This window comes from Notothenia rossii, assembly GCF_949606895.1.
Source record: "Notothenia rossii genome assembly, chromosome: 7".
Taxonomy (NCBI): Eukaryota; Metazoa; Chordata; class Actinopteri; order Perciformes; family Nototheniidae; genus Notothenia; species Notothenia rossii.
In genome coordinates, this window is record NC_136905.1 from 74707689 (window position 1) to 74721692 (window position 14004).

General features: G+C 42.1%; 1 protein-coding gene across 1 annotated transcript in view; it reads left to right on the forward strand.

Annotated features, from left to right (window-relative positions):
* The window catches only part of pcnt (pericentrin), a 44852-nt gene that overhangs the window by 16068 nt on the left and 14780 nt on the right, over positions 1-14004 (forward strand). Inside the window, exons 18-31 of the mRNA XM_079692846.1 lie at positions 53-203; positions 4700-5144; positions 5259-5456; positions 5587-5658; positions 6041-6145; positions 6442-6594; positions 7140-7286; positions 9279-9439; positions 10322-10494; positions 10646-10827; positions 10925-11087; positions 12092-12334; positions 12827-13059; positions 13601-13708. Of these exons, the coding sequence (XP_079548972.1) occupies positions 53-203; positions 4700-5144; positions 5259-5456; positions 5587-5658; positions 6041-6145; positions 6442-6594; positions 7140-7286; positions 9279-9439; positions 10322-10494; positions 10646-10827; positions 10925-11087; positions 12092-12334; positions 12827-13059; positions 13601-13708 (2534 nt within the window). The remainder of the gene's footprint in view (positions 1-52; positions 204-4699; positions 5145-5258; positions 5457-5586; positions 5659-6040; positions 6146-6441; positions 6595-7139; positions 7287-9278; positions 9440-10321; positions 10495-10645; positions 10828-10924; positions 11088-12091; positions 12335-12826; positions 13060-13600; positions 13709-14004) is intronic.

Below are 14004 nucleotides of genomic sequence, written 5' to 3' on the forward strand. Positions count from 1 at the left end.
ATTAAGATGTGGTTCTTCATCATCTTGTAACATGTTGTGTGTTCTCTTTTAGGCCCACAGGTCTTGATAGTGCGGCAGAGACTGGAGGCCCAGTACGACGGTGAGCTGCAAAGGGCAAAGAGCTGCATGGCAACAGAAGTCAAGGAGCTCACTGCCCGCCTCCAGGAGCAGGGAGAACAGCGGCTGCACCAAGCTCAAGAGAGGTGAGCTTCACTGGGGCTCTGGATCGCTGCTCAGTTGTTTGTCAGTGGTTAGACCTTGACACATGAGTCAGATTTGAATAGGCTAGTTGCACAAGATGGCGTCTATCAACTTCCGGCGGCTGGGTGTGAGCCCGAGTACTTCCGGTCTTCGCCATCACTCACTGTACGGAGGCTCAGTCATTGGTAGAGAGTTGCGTGAATTTCATTCAAGGCAAGACAACTTTATTTACTTAACACATACAGAGGGTAAATTCAAGTAGTACATTCACTGACATGGATATGGCGCCACCTTGTGTCATGTTTACAAAGAAGATTATTGACATTAGGTCTGACAATACAGTCGATCATTATCCTGGTGATTATTTTGCTTATTTTCCCTTCAAAGAGCCATAATTCCCATCACTAATTGCTGCCCAGGCTTGCCCATGCTTTTACCAGCGGTCCGTTCTGGTAGTTGACCAGGAAGCAAGCCACATTGAAGAGCTCCTCGATGCTTCCACACACAGACAGTGGTATGGCTTTGTCAAATAGTTTGTTCTCTTTGACTCTTCTGATGCACCTCTCCACATGGACCCTAACGGCCCGTCTACACTACAGGCATGAAAAAATCTTGAAGCTGGGCGTGTCTGAAGCTTGGCGATTTTTTTGCGAGCAACCAATCACATGAATCTCCCGCCCCCGACATACAAAGCAATAGCAATGTTAAAACGAAGTAAACTGGATATAAACTCTCCAAACAGGCGAAAAAACTATCAGTTTCACCCACTGTCTCTGCCACCTCCCTCCATGCCTGGTTCCTCCGGTTTGTATCCCGGTAAATAGTTCCGGTCGTAAAGAACCGGGTGATTTGCTACCGTAATATCTCGTTTGGAATATGAGGAAATGAATTGCGGTCTGGCTCTCCCAGCTTGCACGCGGTTGGATTGGCTGAGCTTGCACTGGCGGGATTTGCAATAAACGGAATTTGATTGGCTGATGCCAAGCATCGAGCCTCAAAAGTTGAACATTGTTCAACTTTTGATGCCGATAGATGCTCGTGATGCTTGCAAAGCCATGCCATGCTCCCCACAATGCAGTTCGGCGAAGATTCAAAATCTTCTACGTCACCCCATTCAAGTGAATGGGCGAAGCGTTGAAAGCATTTTTTGATGCCTGTAGTGTAGACGTACCGTAAGCCTGGGCAGCAATGAGTGATAGGAATTATGGCTCTTTGAAGGGAAAATAAGCGAAATAATCACCAGGATAATGATTGACTGTGGGCTGCGGGGAAACGTTGGCGCTGTTCTGAGTTTGTTCTAATCCGTACAAAATGACGGACTGCTTTCAGATGTTTCCGTCATTGTTAAAAAAAATCCGTCATAGACGGAATTTATTCGGTTAACGCGACGCGACCTCTGTGTGGTACACTAATGTTTCATTTCATTTCAAGCCTTTATTTATTCAGATTGGTCCCTTGAGATCATAGATCTCTTTTACAGGGCAGGGTGTCCGCGGGGTCTTAAAAAGTATTAAAAGTTGATAAATCAATTTAGCAAAAATTAAGGCTATTAAAAGTATTAAAAAGTATTAAACGGCATTTTCCAAGGTATTAAGAAGTCCCACAGCAACGACAACATGAAACACCCTTTAATTTACTGAAACGACATGTCGGGAAACCCCCTCAAGGCGGCCTCATGCATAGCGCGCCGTAAAATGCTGCTTCTTATTTTAAGTTTCGTTGCCTTGCTCCGCTCTGTGGGGGGGTCCCAAGGTGGGTAGACCGGCATACGCAACGCTCTGGGGGTCCAACGGCTCCGTGTGTAAGCCCTATATGATCATTTTCTGATAACGATGAAATAGCCCGCCTCCCTCTCCCCACGTCTCCTGCTGCTGCTGGGCTGTCAGAAGAGGGGGAGGAAAGAGGCAGGCACCGTTTATTAAATATTATTATACAGAGAACAGAGTCGTTATCAATTTGTTTTAAAGCTCAATAAATAACAAAGAAGACCCTCTGATCGGCACTTTTCTAATTTTGTACGGAAGATTTAAACTTTAACAGACATGTTGACCGGCGGAACATTTTTTTTAACGGAAACTGCCGCACGGTCCCCTCGTTCCTTGAAGAGGCGGTGAGGTGGGTGTTTTTCATCTGCTGTGGACTACCGGAGAGAGATACAGCAGGAGAACACGTCGTCCACCGCGGAGAATAAACAAAAGGGCAACCATGGCAACCATGCTCCGGGGTCTTCTTCGCTGCTTTTGGTGTATTTTGTGGCGGCAGCAGCGCCACTTACAGGCATGACATATGTACTACATCGTTACCAGCATTTCCAGCGGCCTAGTGTTAACGGACACATTAATGAATCGAATGCGTGTGAACGGAAGACTTTTTTGCGTTTGCGTATGCGTTTTACCGTATGCGTCCTCGTGGGGCCGGGGTCTAAGCCAAACTATATCCGGTCACAGAGATCTGCTATTTTAATGTAAAGTCAACACATATCGACCCTAAATATAGTCTATATTAAGAACGAGAAAAGTCTTAACATATATATCCTTTTTTGTAAACATATGACAAATGTGTGAGGGTGATGACGTCAGAGCATCGTCCTATGTGCCAGGGCTTAGCCCCGGACAGCCCCAGCCCAATTTAACCCCTGGGTATTTGTGAGGGAGCTCCTATATGGCATTACCCCGCTGAAGCTCACCAAAGTTTAATATATTTCATAGTTCAAAGTTTTGTCAATTGTTTTGTTTATTGGTCAAATACTGGTTTCTAATGTTTTCTGAGGAGTTTTACTGGAATGAAAGAGCACAGAGTACAGAAGCAACAAAGCAGCATACTGCATTAAACCTGACCTTCACAGAGAGGTTGAAGTTCATGTGGAGAGGAGGCTTCAGTATTCTGTCTGCACTCTGTTTAGTTTTGCTATCTTACAATCAATACAGTAAATGTGAGGTAAAGTGTGTTGCCAATGTAACCGGTTAGAACTCAAAGTTGCGATGAGGTCTTAAAATGTATGGAAAGGGTCTTAAAAAAGGTCTTAAAAGGTATTAAATTTGACTTCAGGATTCCTGCATATACCCTGCATGGAGATGGCGCCACCTTGTGTAATGTTTACAAAGAAGATTATTGACATTAGGTCTGGCAATACAGTCAATCATTATCCTGGTGATTATTTTGCTTATTTTCCCTTCAAAGAGCCATAATTCCCATCACTAATTGCTGCCCAGGCTTGCCCATGCTTTTACCAGCGGTCCGTTCTGGTAGTTGACCAGGAAGCAAGCCACATTGAAGAGCTCCTCGATGCTTCCACACACAGACAGTGGTATGGCTTTGTCAAATAGTTTGTTCTCTTTGACTCTTCTGATGCACCTCTCCACATGGACCCTAAGCCTGCGCAGCAATTAGTGATGGGAATTATGGCTCTTTGAAGGGAAAATAAGCAAAATAATCACCAGGATAATGATTGACTGTGGGCTGCGGGGAAACGTTGGCGCTGTTCTGTGTTTGTTCTAATCCGTCAAAAATTACGGACTGCTTTCAGATGTTTCCGTCATTGTTAAAAAAAATCCGTCATAGACGGAATATATTCGGTTAACGCGACCTCTGTGTGGTACACTAATGTTTCATTTCATTTCAAACCTTTATTTATTCAGATTGGTCCCTTGAGATCATAGATCTCTTTTACAAGGGAGACCTGCAGCAATTTAAGTTCCACATGAAACATAAAACAACATAAAAACAAACAATAGAGGATATCATACAACATATGAAATACTTATCAACATTTACAAATACCCATAGTTTCAGAAAGCATTTCACTTAGACGTGCTTTAAAAACATTCAGAGAAATAAAATTGCTCAATTTTAGCTGTAGACTGTTCCAAGCAAGTGGAGCTGCGCACATAAAAGCTGTCTTACCTAAGACAGTCCTTACTCTTGGCAAATCTAACAAGACCACATCATGCGATCTCAGACAATAGCTGCTTGCAACTTTCTGCTTTATCAGTGAACAGATGTAATACGGGAGTTTGCCCAACATAGCTTTAAATAAATATTTACCAATGACTGAGCCTCCGTACAGTGAGTGATGGCGAAGACTGGAAGTACTCGGGCTCACACTCAGCCGCCGGAAGTTTGGCATTTGAATTAAATGCATTAAATCAGCAATACCAATTTGTTGTGACTTATATTATTAATATGTTTTACTCTAGTTCAAATAAAAAAAATAGTAAAAACAGTATTTCATTTCCAATAAAATGGCAAATCTCATATTTGACCAACATATAATGGATACATGTATTATCATTTTGTTCTACTCACTATAAATAATAAAGGTCCCTTTTTTAATTGTTGCAAACCTGATTTTCATTATATTCTGAAATGCAACAAGTCACTGGGGAATAGTGTGTTTTACTTTTATATCCTAACAAATTCCCCTCCAGTTTCATCTTGATGACCCATGGGAAATGCTTTTTTTTTTTTTTTTAACATGCGTTATTTTGTCTCTGTTTAGGTTCCATGGGGAAAAGGCAGCGTTGGAGCAGAGTTTGGCCCAAAAATATGAAGTGTCTCTTGCAGAGCTGAAGAGCAAACATCAATCTGAGCTGGAATATGAGAGGGCAGCACTGCTGAACAAAGAGAGGGACACACTCGATGCCAAACACAAAGCACAACTAGACTCACTCAGTGCCAGCCACAGAGATCAGCTTACTGCTACGGCCGTTGAGCTCAAATCCAAACACAGCGCTGAGCTTGTCGCCTTGGAAGCCGCCCTCGATTCTAAACGAAAGGCAGACATTGAAAGTCTGGAGGGCGTTTTGAAGGAGACCAATCAGGCTCAGCTGGAGGCTTCAGAATCAGAGTTGACTCGCAAACACCAGGAAGAGAAAGATGAGCTCGAAATGAGAATGCTGGGTAATATGGATACTTTGGAGTCCACATACCTTAAGGAAGTACAAGTAAGGACACAGAATGTGTAATGTTAAGCCTTGTGTTATAATTCAATACTGCCATTTAAGGGTCTTTTTCAGTTTTGAATACTTTTTTTGAGTGCCATTTTCTCCTAATCTTAGGCACTGCGTGATGAAATAAGACAACTTGAAGAAAGACATTGCCGAGTTCTGAATCTCCAGAAGTCAGAACACAGGCAGGTCATGGAGCGCCGCGCATCGGAGCAGCTGTCCATCAGGGAGGAGCTGAGGAAAGAGCTGGCTCAGCTGCACATAGAGAAGTTTAGTGCCATGGCAGCAGAGCTCAGCCACGTGCACAAGGTGAGAACTGAAGAGGGTTGGTCGAGCCCTTGCTAACATCTGCTATAACGTGAAATGATTTAATTAAAAGAGAAGAATGCACGTATTGACAACTTTCTCAACATGGTTTTGTCTCAATTTGTTCTTTCAGACTGAGCTAACTGCTCAGAAAGAGGCCTTGGATACTGAACACTGCAAAGCACTGGAGACCCTTAAGAAGCAGGTGCTTACCATAGCTCCTCCTTGCTTTTAGCTGAGCAAGGCAGAGAAGATTTAATGAAAACATTTCAGTCGTGCTGTTTTCCTCTCATTGTTCTCCATGAGTTTGTAATGAAGCCCTGGTGCATTTTACTGAAGGAGCACTGCGATGAACTGAAAGAAAAGCTTTTTAATTGTTACATTGCTTGTCAGCAAACCATTCATATGGTAACTTTGGAGACAATTTTGCCTTGTGTGCACCGTTTAATGTGGCATGCAATTATGATATGATCTTATTATGTGATCAAATGTGTATATATATATATCTTTTAGTCCTGACATCTCCGATTTATTGATTATTTTTGGTCAACAAGATTCAAATGTTCTTAACATCCCGCGTCTCTCAGGTTTTAGAAGTTGAGCAACAGCACAGCCTTGCTCTTCAGGAGCTCTCACAAACCTGCAAAGCCGACAAAGAGCAAGTCCTCGCACAGCAGCAGCTCCAGCTCCAGGTAAAAGCCTTAGTGAGAGTACCTCGTTGTGTATGTGAATCTGTCTTTTACATCACGAGTTACCATTAATCCTGTCCGGCCAGCTGTTTTTAATATTTAGCATAAGAGCTCTGGCCTCTGTGGCTCTTGCAGCCCATTAGAGAAGGGATTACACAGAATGATTGTTCATCCTTAATAATGGTCTTTTTAGGAACAGAGGTTATTGGGATTTCTTTCTGAGAAGCACTGAATCTGAACATTTGACCCCAACTGCATATTGTGGCATTAAACCAAAACATGATGTGTTTCTAATGTAGGAGTTGAGGGGGGTCTCTGCGCGAGAATTGGAGGCATGTCGCCGCGAGCTAAAAGAAGAATCGTCAAGGCAACGACAGCACTTCCTGGAAGAGGTGGAGCTCCTCAAAGTCCAATCAGAGGAGAAACTGCAGGACAGGAATAATCGGCTGAAGGTGAAAGATAAAATGCCAAAATAAGATGTTTATGATTTTTTTTTTATATATTTCACACCTTTTTGGAAACCATGTGGCCTGCATATATGATAATTAATGTTATGTAAAAAAAAAATTACATTCCTATTTTATTTCATATTATTTATTTGACTTTGAAACATGATTTAATACATCTGGGTATGTGTCTGTGTGTGTGTCTGGAGCTTTATTCAAACCCAGTTTCCACATAATCTCATCATACATGTAAAAGTGTTCTTGTCCGTCTGTTCTCTGAATCTGGGAGTGTGTTTGTGTTGCTGCCATCTGAACAGTGGCTAAATGGGATGGATTTAAGCTTTTCATCCTCTGATGCAGAAGGTTTTAAGGCTGAAGGTATATATTTGACCATTTGATATGTGCAAACCAGTAGTCCGCCATTAGTCAGTGAGACATGACCAGGGATCTCTTTAGCTGTGGAATAAATAAACCTCCACAATACTGCCGCTTTTTAGGATGGTGATCTGCATATTTGAATTGATGTTCCAACATCACTGCTTTGTTTGAAGACGGAGTTTGAAGAGCAGAAGGAGGCGAGGCTTGAAGACCTGAAGAGGAGCTTCACGTCTGAACAGGAGGAGAAGGAGCGCAGCTACACCGACAAAATGAGCCAACTCACCATCCAACTGCAGCAGCTGGACACTGTGGTGGCCCAGGTACTAGACACACACACACACACACATATGCACACACACACACACACACACACACACACACACACACAGTAATTTTTTTTAACAGGTTTTACATGATTTTCTTGGTGTTAATTGAAAGCTTGATTTAGGGGACACCTACAGCTTCACTTTACTTGGAGCAAGACTAGACAGGCCTGTGTTGAGGCTCAAATTACGAATTAAATTAATAAGAATTGATATTGACTTGGAAACAGAAAATACTAGCAGTATTCTCTCTTCACTCCTAATTCCACTACTATCTAAAGCATAGCATACATAGGCCAGATTTTCCTAGCATGGGATTACATTTTGTTAAAGAGATTATCATTACAATGAATTATGACACTAATCCGGTGTGTGTTGCGCGTGCTGTGTAGTCTTCTTTGGTCGAAGCACGCAGTAGCAAATCATTATTTTGTGTTTATACAATTTATACATTTCTTATTTTTTTCGTCTCAAATGTGGAGATTTGCTGCTTTCAATATTTGATGTAATGTTATCTATTTCTCATGGTTTTGGACTGTGGGCGGACAAATCAAGAAAATATTTGCTGAGATTTTTATAGACTTAAAAATTGGTTGGAGACAGTAATTATTGATCACATAAAAAAACATTTGTTTCATCCTCTGCAGGTAATAATATGCTTTCACTTGGACTTTAGGTAGAAGAGTTGTGTGCACTCAAATTACATCCTGCATTAATACGTATTTAGGTCTCTCTTTTCTTTTCTTTTTTAAACATATTTTTGTTCAATCTGACAATGTTGCTCAAAACTAATTGGAGTCAAGATTATTGTGGTTGTTGTGGAGACTTGAAGCATGCCTAAAATGTTCAATTATTGTCATCTATCCCCTGAGTTACTAATAAGTTAGTAACTGTACCTCCCAAAGCCTCGATTACTACTTCCAAAATCTCCTTTGGGACTGAATTATGAATTACTTCTTAAATAATTGTGTGGATTTATGCAGTCTCCTACCTTTTTTTTTCTTTCTACTTCTACAAATAAATCTATAATACATAAAAGTGGCTGATGTATGTTTACATTTGTTTCCATGGCACCTTCCTGGCTTGGCCCTGTAGATAGTGAGATATTAAAACACACACTCAGCCCCCATGAGGTTAGCAAAGAGTAGCAGATTGGGAGGGTCTTGTTGTCAGGGCAACAACATTGTTTTGTTGAGGCAGGTGGCTGCATGAGAAGTGTTTGATAGGAGAGAGCGGGAGGTAGAGGGGAAAAGAGAGGGAAGACTTTGTGAAAGGAGGGACAATAAGGTGTCGAAGAAAGGAAGGTAAGAACATTTTATTTCAGAGGGGGAAGAAAACTCTGATAAACGCTCTTCTGTGGATGCTTTAAGCTGCTATTAAAGGGTAACTTTGTTTTATCGAGCAAATATTTAATCTTTTTTTGTTACTGATGCTGGTTGTTGTTTCTGGATGAAGTGGATTGGGTGATTTCAACCGGTAAAAAAAACCCCTCAAACGAGCAGATTTATGTTAAAATCAATGTATCTCTGAGGCTTGTCGGTAATTTTCTCTTCTCGTTTTCCTGATAACGTAAGAAACAAACAGACCCAGTCATTGAAACCAGTAAAAACAGTCAATACTCAGTTTCACATTAGGAAGCGGTGTTTCTCTAATGCAGTTTAGCTGCTGCTAACGTTTGCTCAACTGCTCAGACAAACCCAAAAATGTAGTTGTCCATTTTTTTTAAGTTTTAAAAATAATTAATTTTCATAATTATTTTTGTAAAAATGTCTCTCTTAAAACTGGATAGGAAGTCCATTTATGACAGTTTCGGCTAGAAAACCACAATGCTGACAAATGCTCAAAGGGTATACGGAAATAAAATGGGACGTAACCATTATTAAAGGTTTGATCATTGTTGTTCAAATTTGGTGTTAGTCAAGTCATTTTTGAACATGTCTATATTTCTGAGCTCTACCTATCATAGCCATCTCTGTGTCTGTTTTCCAGCTGCGAGCCGAGGTTGGCTGTCTGCAGGGAGAGTTAGAGGGGAAACGTTCAGAGATGGAAACTTTGGACACTCTCCTCCAACGAAGGCAGCGAGAGACTCAGGAGGGAGGCAACCTGCTCAAGATGCTCACTGACGATGTGCAGGCTGGAAAAGATGAAAGGTAACCAATCACCAGCCATCGGTTAATATTACCTGGTGTTTGTAGGTTTTTCAGTTGAATGTTTAACTTACCGTAATTTTCAGACTATAAGGCGCACCTGAATATAAGCCGCAGCAGCTAAATTGAATGATGTGTACATATATAAACGCAGTGGACTATAAGCCGAAGGTGTTTTTAATGTTTAATTACCATATGTAAGGGTTCGTGCACAGAGGGGATTGTCGGGAAAGAGATGGCTGTTTGAGGAAGCTCCCATTTATTAACATTTCAACAAACAAGTTGCATATTTGCATAACGTATTCAAGTGTTAGCATTTAGTGCAATAGTAGCTACAGAACATGTGCTGTGCTGTGTAAACTGTACTGTATCACATAGCGTTTCAGACACACAAACTTTTCAACTTTCAAACTTAAACGGTGCGCTCCCAGCGCACGTACCGGCAGTGATCTACAGCAGCGGTTTTCAACCAGTGGTACGGGGACAAACTGTCTCGCTCTCGTAATGTCTGTCTGTCTTGCTCTCGTTCTGTCTCTCGTACCACTCTCGGTTCCACTTTTACTTTTGCGCGCTACCTGTCTCACTCTTTTCCGGCCTCCAGCTTTTCCTGCTGGAAACCGCCGCTTAACGGTGGGGGGTGCGGAGCGGCCATAGAGCCCATAGAGTTAAAGGTGGTGGACTGTAACCTGTAAAATCCATAGATTTAGGAGGTCCCCTAGTGGCCGTTAGCTGTAAAAATCCATAGATTAGCCGCACCGTTATATAAACCGCAGCGTCGAAAAATGGGGAAAAAGGCGCGGCTTATAGTCCGAAAATTACGGTAAATTAAATTGTGAAAATACTTCCCTTGACACATTTCTGTCTTGCTCACTTGTTTTCCTCCAGACGTAAACTGAACCAGGCTAACGAACAGCTAAAGAAGGTGCTGATTGAGATGATTCGCAGCACCATTGCGACAGAAGACATGATTGGACAGAAGATCTGTGCCAGAGCCAAAACATCAGAGCACGGGTCCCATCAGAGGAGCTCAACAGGCAACGAAGGTGCGCAAGAATCAGGTCTGTTGGTTTCTCATTCAGGCTCGTGATGCTCTGACGATGCAGTGGAACACTTGTTCTTCTGGCTCAGTCTGCTCTATGTATGGCGTGCTTCATTTGTACGTTTTAAAATCAAGGCAAACCATTTAATTTGAACTTATTATTTGTATAGGTATCTCTGTTGCAGACGTGTCTTCACAGGACATGGAGCTGACCCACCTGCTCTGTGAGAGCCTGCTGGTTTCAGATACTCAAATCAACCCTGGGGGTGAGGAGGCCGCTCTGAACGCCTGCATCAGACTGCGTCACACTGTGGACACGCTACTGGACCTGCTCAACCACGCCAACAAACAGGTACAGGATGCGTGAACCAACTCAGCAATCTACATCACATGTTTCTTTATTCTCTATTTAACCCTTTAATAACCATGGGTTTGTCACTCTTCTGTAGTTGGAGCAGACTCATGGTTTCCACCACTCTCTGGAGGAGAAGTTCTCTCAAGGTCGAGAAGACTCCGCTCAGCTCCTCGTGCAGCACAAGATTCTTCTGGAGCAGCTGGATCAGGAGGCCAAGCTGAAGGGTGAACTCCAGCTGGAGTACCACAAGGCAGAGGGTGAGCACCAAATCCTCATTGGCTCTGATTCACTTAACTTCTCTTATAGTGCCAGAAGTTAATCCACTGACTGTTGCCATGCCCCGCTGTTCTGTAAAAGGGTTTCAAATACTTATAATTACATTTAGCTGACGCTTTGATCCAAAGCGACTTACAATAAGTGCATTCGACCAATAAGATACAAACTTGAAGAAAACAGAATCATATAAGTACATCAGGTTTCATAGAGCCAAAACATTTCAAGTGCTGCTCAACTGGCTTCAGATAAGCCAGTCCTTTATTAGTATATAAGTGCTTTGTTAGTAATTCTATCGCTCGAAGTGGAGTCGAAAGAGATGAGTTTTCAGTCTGCGCCGGAAGATGTGTAAACTATCTGCTGTCCTGATGTCATTGGGGAGCTCATTCCACCATTTTGGAGCCAGGATAGCAAACCCACATGTTTTTGCTGATGGAAATGTATATCTTGTTGTTAAAAATGTAGTCAGTAATCTAATCCACGTATCACATAATTACAGTTCTGTAACTTGATTACTTCTAGTTACTTTTGAATTTCTTTTTTTACCAACTAGAAGCAACACATCTTACCATTATTTTTTATTTCGAATGTAATGATGTTATGATTTCCAGAGGTGAACATGCTGTCATCATTCAACTTGAAATATTTGGCACAGATTTTAACTTCAGCAGCAGAATAATACAGAAATTAAATTACCCAATATCCTATATTAAAATTGATGGTCCAAAAAGTGATAGGGGCTCTTATGAAAACGTGTGCAAGGCATCATTCTTTATTTTAAAATGTTTTTTTAATGATCAACCTGCAATGAATCTTTATTTCTGAACTGCACCAAATCCATTCATTTCTTTTTCTATCCTAATATGCAACGCTCTTCCATGTATTCCGTTACTCCCCATGCCTGCTCTTCTTTTTCCGCCCATGTTAGAGTCTAATGGCACCACTTGCACAGAAGCTTACGTAACAACATGGCGTCGCATGTGTTCAGGGTTATTGGAGGGCTATGTGGCTGAGAAAGCATTGCTGGAGGAGTCTCTGCAGCAGAAGGAGGTGCAAGAGGAGAGACTGGTGGAGGAGCTGGAGGACCTGAAGGTGAAGCTGCACCAGATGCAGGGCCTCACCGCGGAGCTGGACGGACTCAGACTGAAGCACCAGGAGCTCAGCGAGGAGCACTCACTCCTCCTGCGCCAGAAGGAGCATCTCTCCGCCGGACTGGGGGAGAGGGAGAAAGGTGAGCGGAGTCGACGCACAATCATATGTCAGTCTGCTAAAATGTTACATGACCCCTTTAGTGAGCTTGACCACACACTTATAATAATGTCTGTGCTCAGATGTGTCTTCTCTCCGTAGGCCATTGGCTCAATTTAGATCCTGACGCAGGTTTGTGGGTCAGAGTGGTGTTTGTGTGTGTGTGTGTGTGTGTGTGTGTGTGTTGAGGGGGTTGGGATGAATATGCAGTGCTGTGTGAGGTTGCTGTTAGTAACACTGCCATTGCCAGTAGCTAGTAGCAAAGGTTTTTGAGTGCAGTGTTATTTTACCTCTTCAACCAGGTTTTAGCTCCGAGTGGTCAAAGCAAATGCATTCCGTGCCTTTCCATGAGGAACTGCACAGTAATACTTGTACTTATTTAACTCCTAATGTCTTGCAAGCTTTTTTAAACCCCCCTCTGTGTATGTATTTGCATTCAAACGATCCCTCTAACCTTCCTCTTTATTCTTTCAAGCTCTTCTTGCAGAGACGGAACGTTTGACCCAGGATCGGCTGGACTTGCAGCGACAGGCCGAGAAAGACCACAAATCTCTGTCGCTGCGCCTCAGGGCCCTGGAGAGGGATCTGGAGGAGAAGGAAACGCAGGACCTGGAGACAGAGCAGCACCACAAGGCCCACACCGAGGACCTCAACCAGCGCGTCCAGGCTCTGGAGAAACAACTGAAACACGACAGGCAGTTTATTGAGGTTCGATTTTACAATGGAATATATTTTTAGCCCCCTTTTTTAATGTAAAGTGTTATTCTTCATAAATCTCCTCCTTCGTTTTCTCTTTAATTTGCAGCCCAATATTGTGGGGCTGCTCGATTATGGCAAAAATCATAATCTCGATTATTTGGGTCAATAATTGTAATTGCAATTTATTAAATGCGATTATTCATTGACTTTGAAAACATCCATTTATAGGAGATTTTTTTTTTTAACAGTATGTTTTTAACAGTTGATTACCCTGAACTTTAAGTATAATTCAAATGAAAAACCAAAAAAAAAAAAAAGGTTATAATAATAATAAAAAAATAATCGTTTTATTTCGATTACGTTGTTTTCGTAATCGTTGCAAGCCATAATCGTAATCGCGATTTAAAATACGATTTTTAATTGAGCAGCCCTACTATTCTCATACCATTCTCGCTTCACTTTCTCTTTAGTGTTATTTGAGAGACCATTTCTCATGTTGCTGTTTAATGGAGCGGACAGTCTTTCACATCGTTTGTTCCTGTGCATATAGGAGCAGGCTGTGGAGCGTGAACACGAGAGAGACGAGTTCCAGCAGGAGATCCGAAGCCTGGAGGCCCAGCTCAGACAGACCGCCAGCGTGGATAATAAGGGACACAGGGTGAGGCCCATTATAGCAAGTATATAACATGACGACCAAACAAAGAAAGGTAGTCTCTGCAGGATAATACATCATTCCAAATGCTTCGGTTTCTAAGATATTGCATTTGAAGTGTGTTTTTGCTGTGTTTTTTTAAAAGAGTGTCTAATACTGCTGATGCGTTGGTTATAGGATTACAAACCTTTAAACTGAAATGTAGTGGTGTTTTAGAGAGGTTGAAGTGATGACTGCATTGTTTGTTTGCAACGAGCCTGACTTTTGCCATGTGTTTATCCCTGTGCTGAACGGATTGCTGT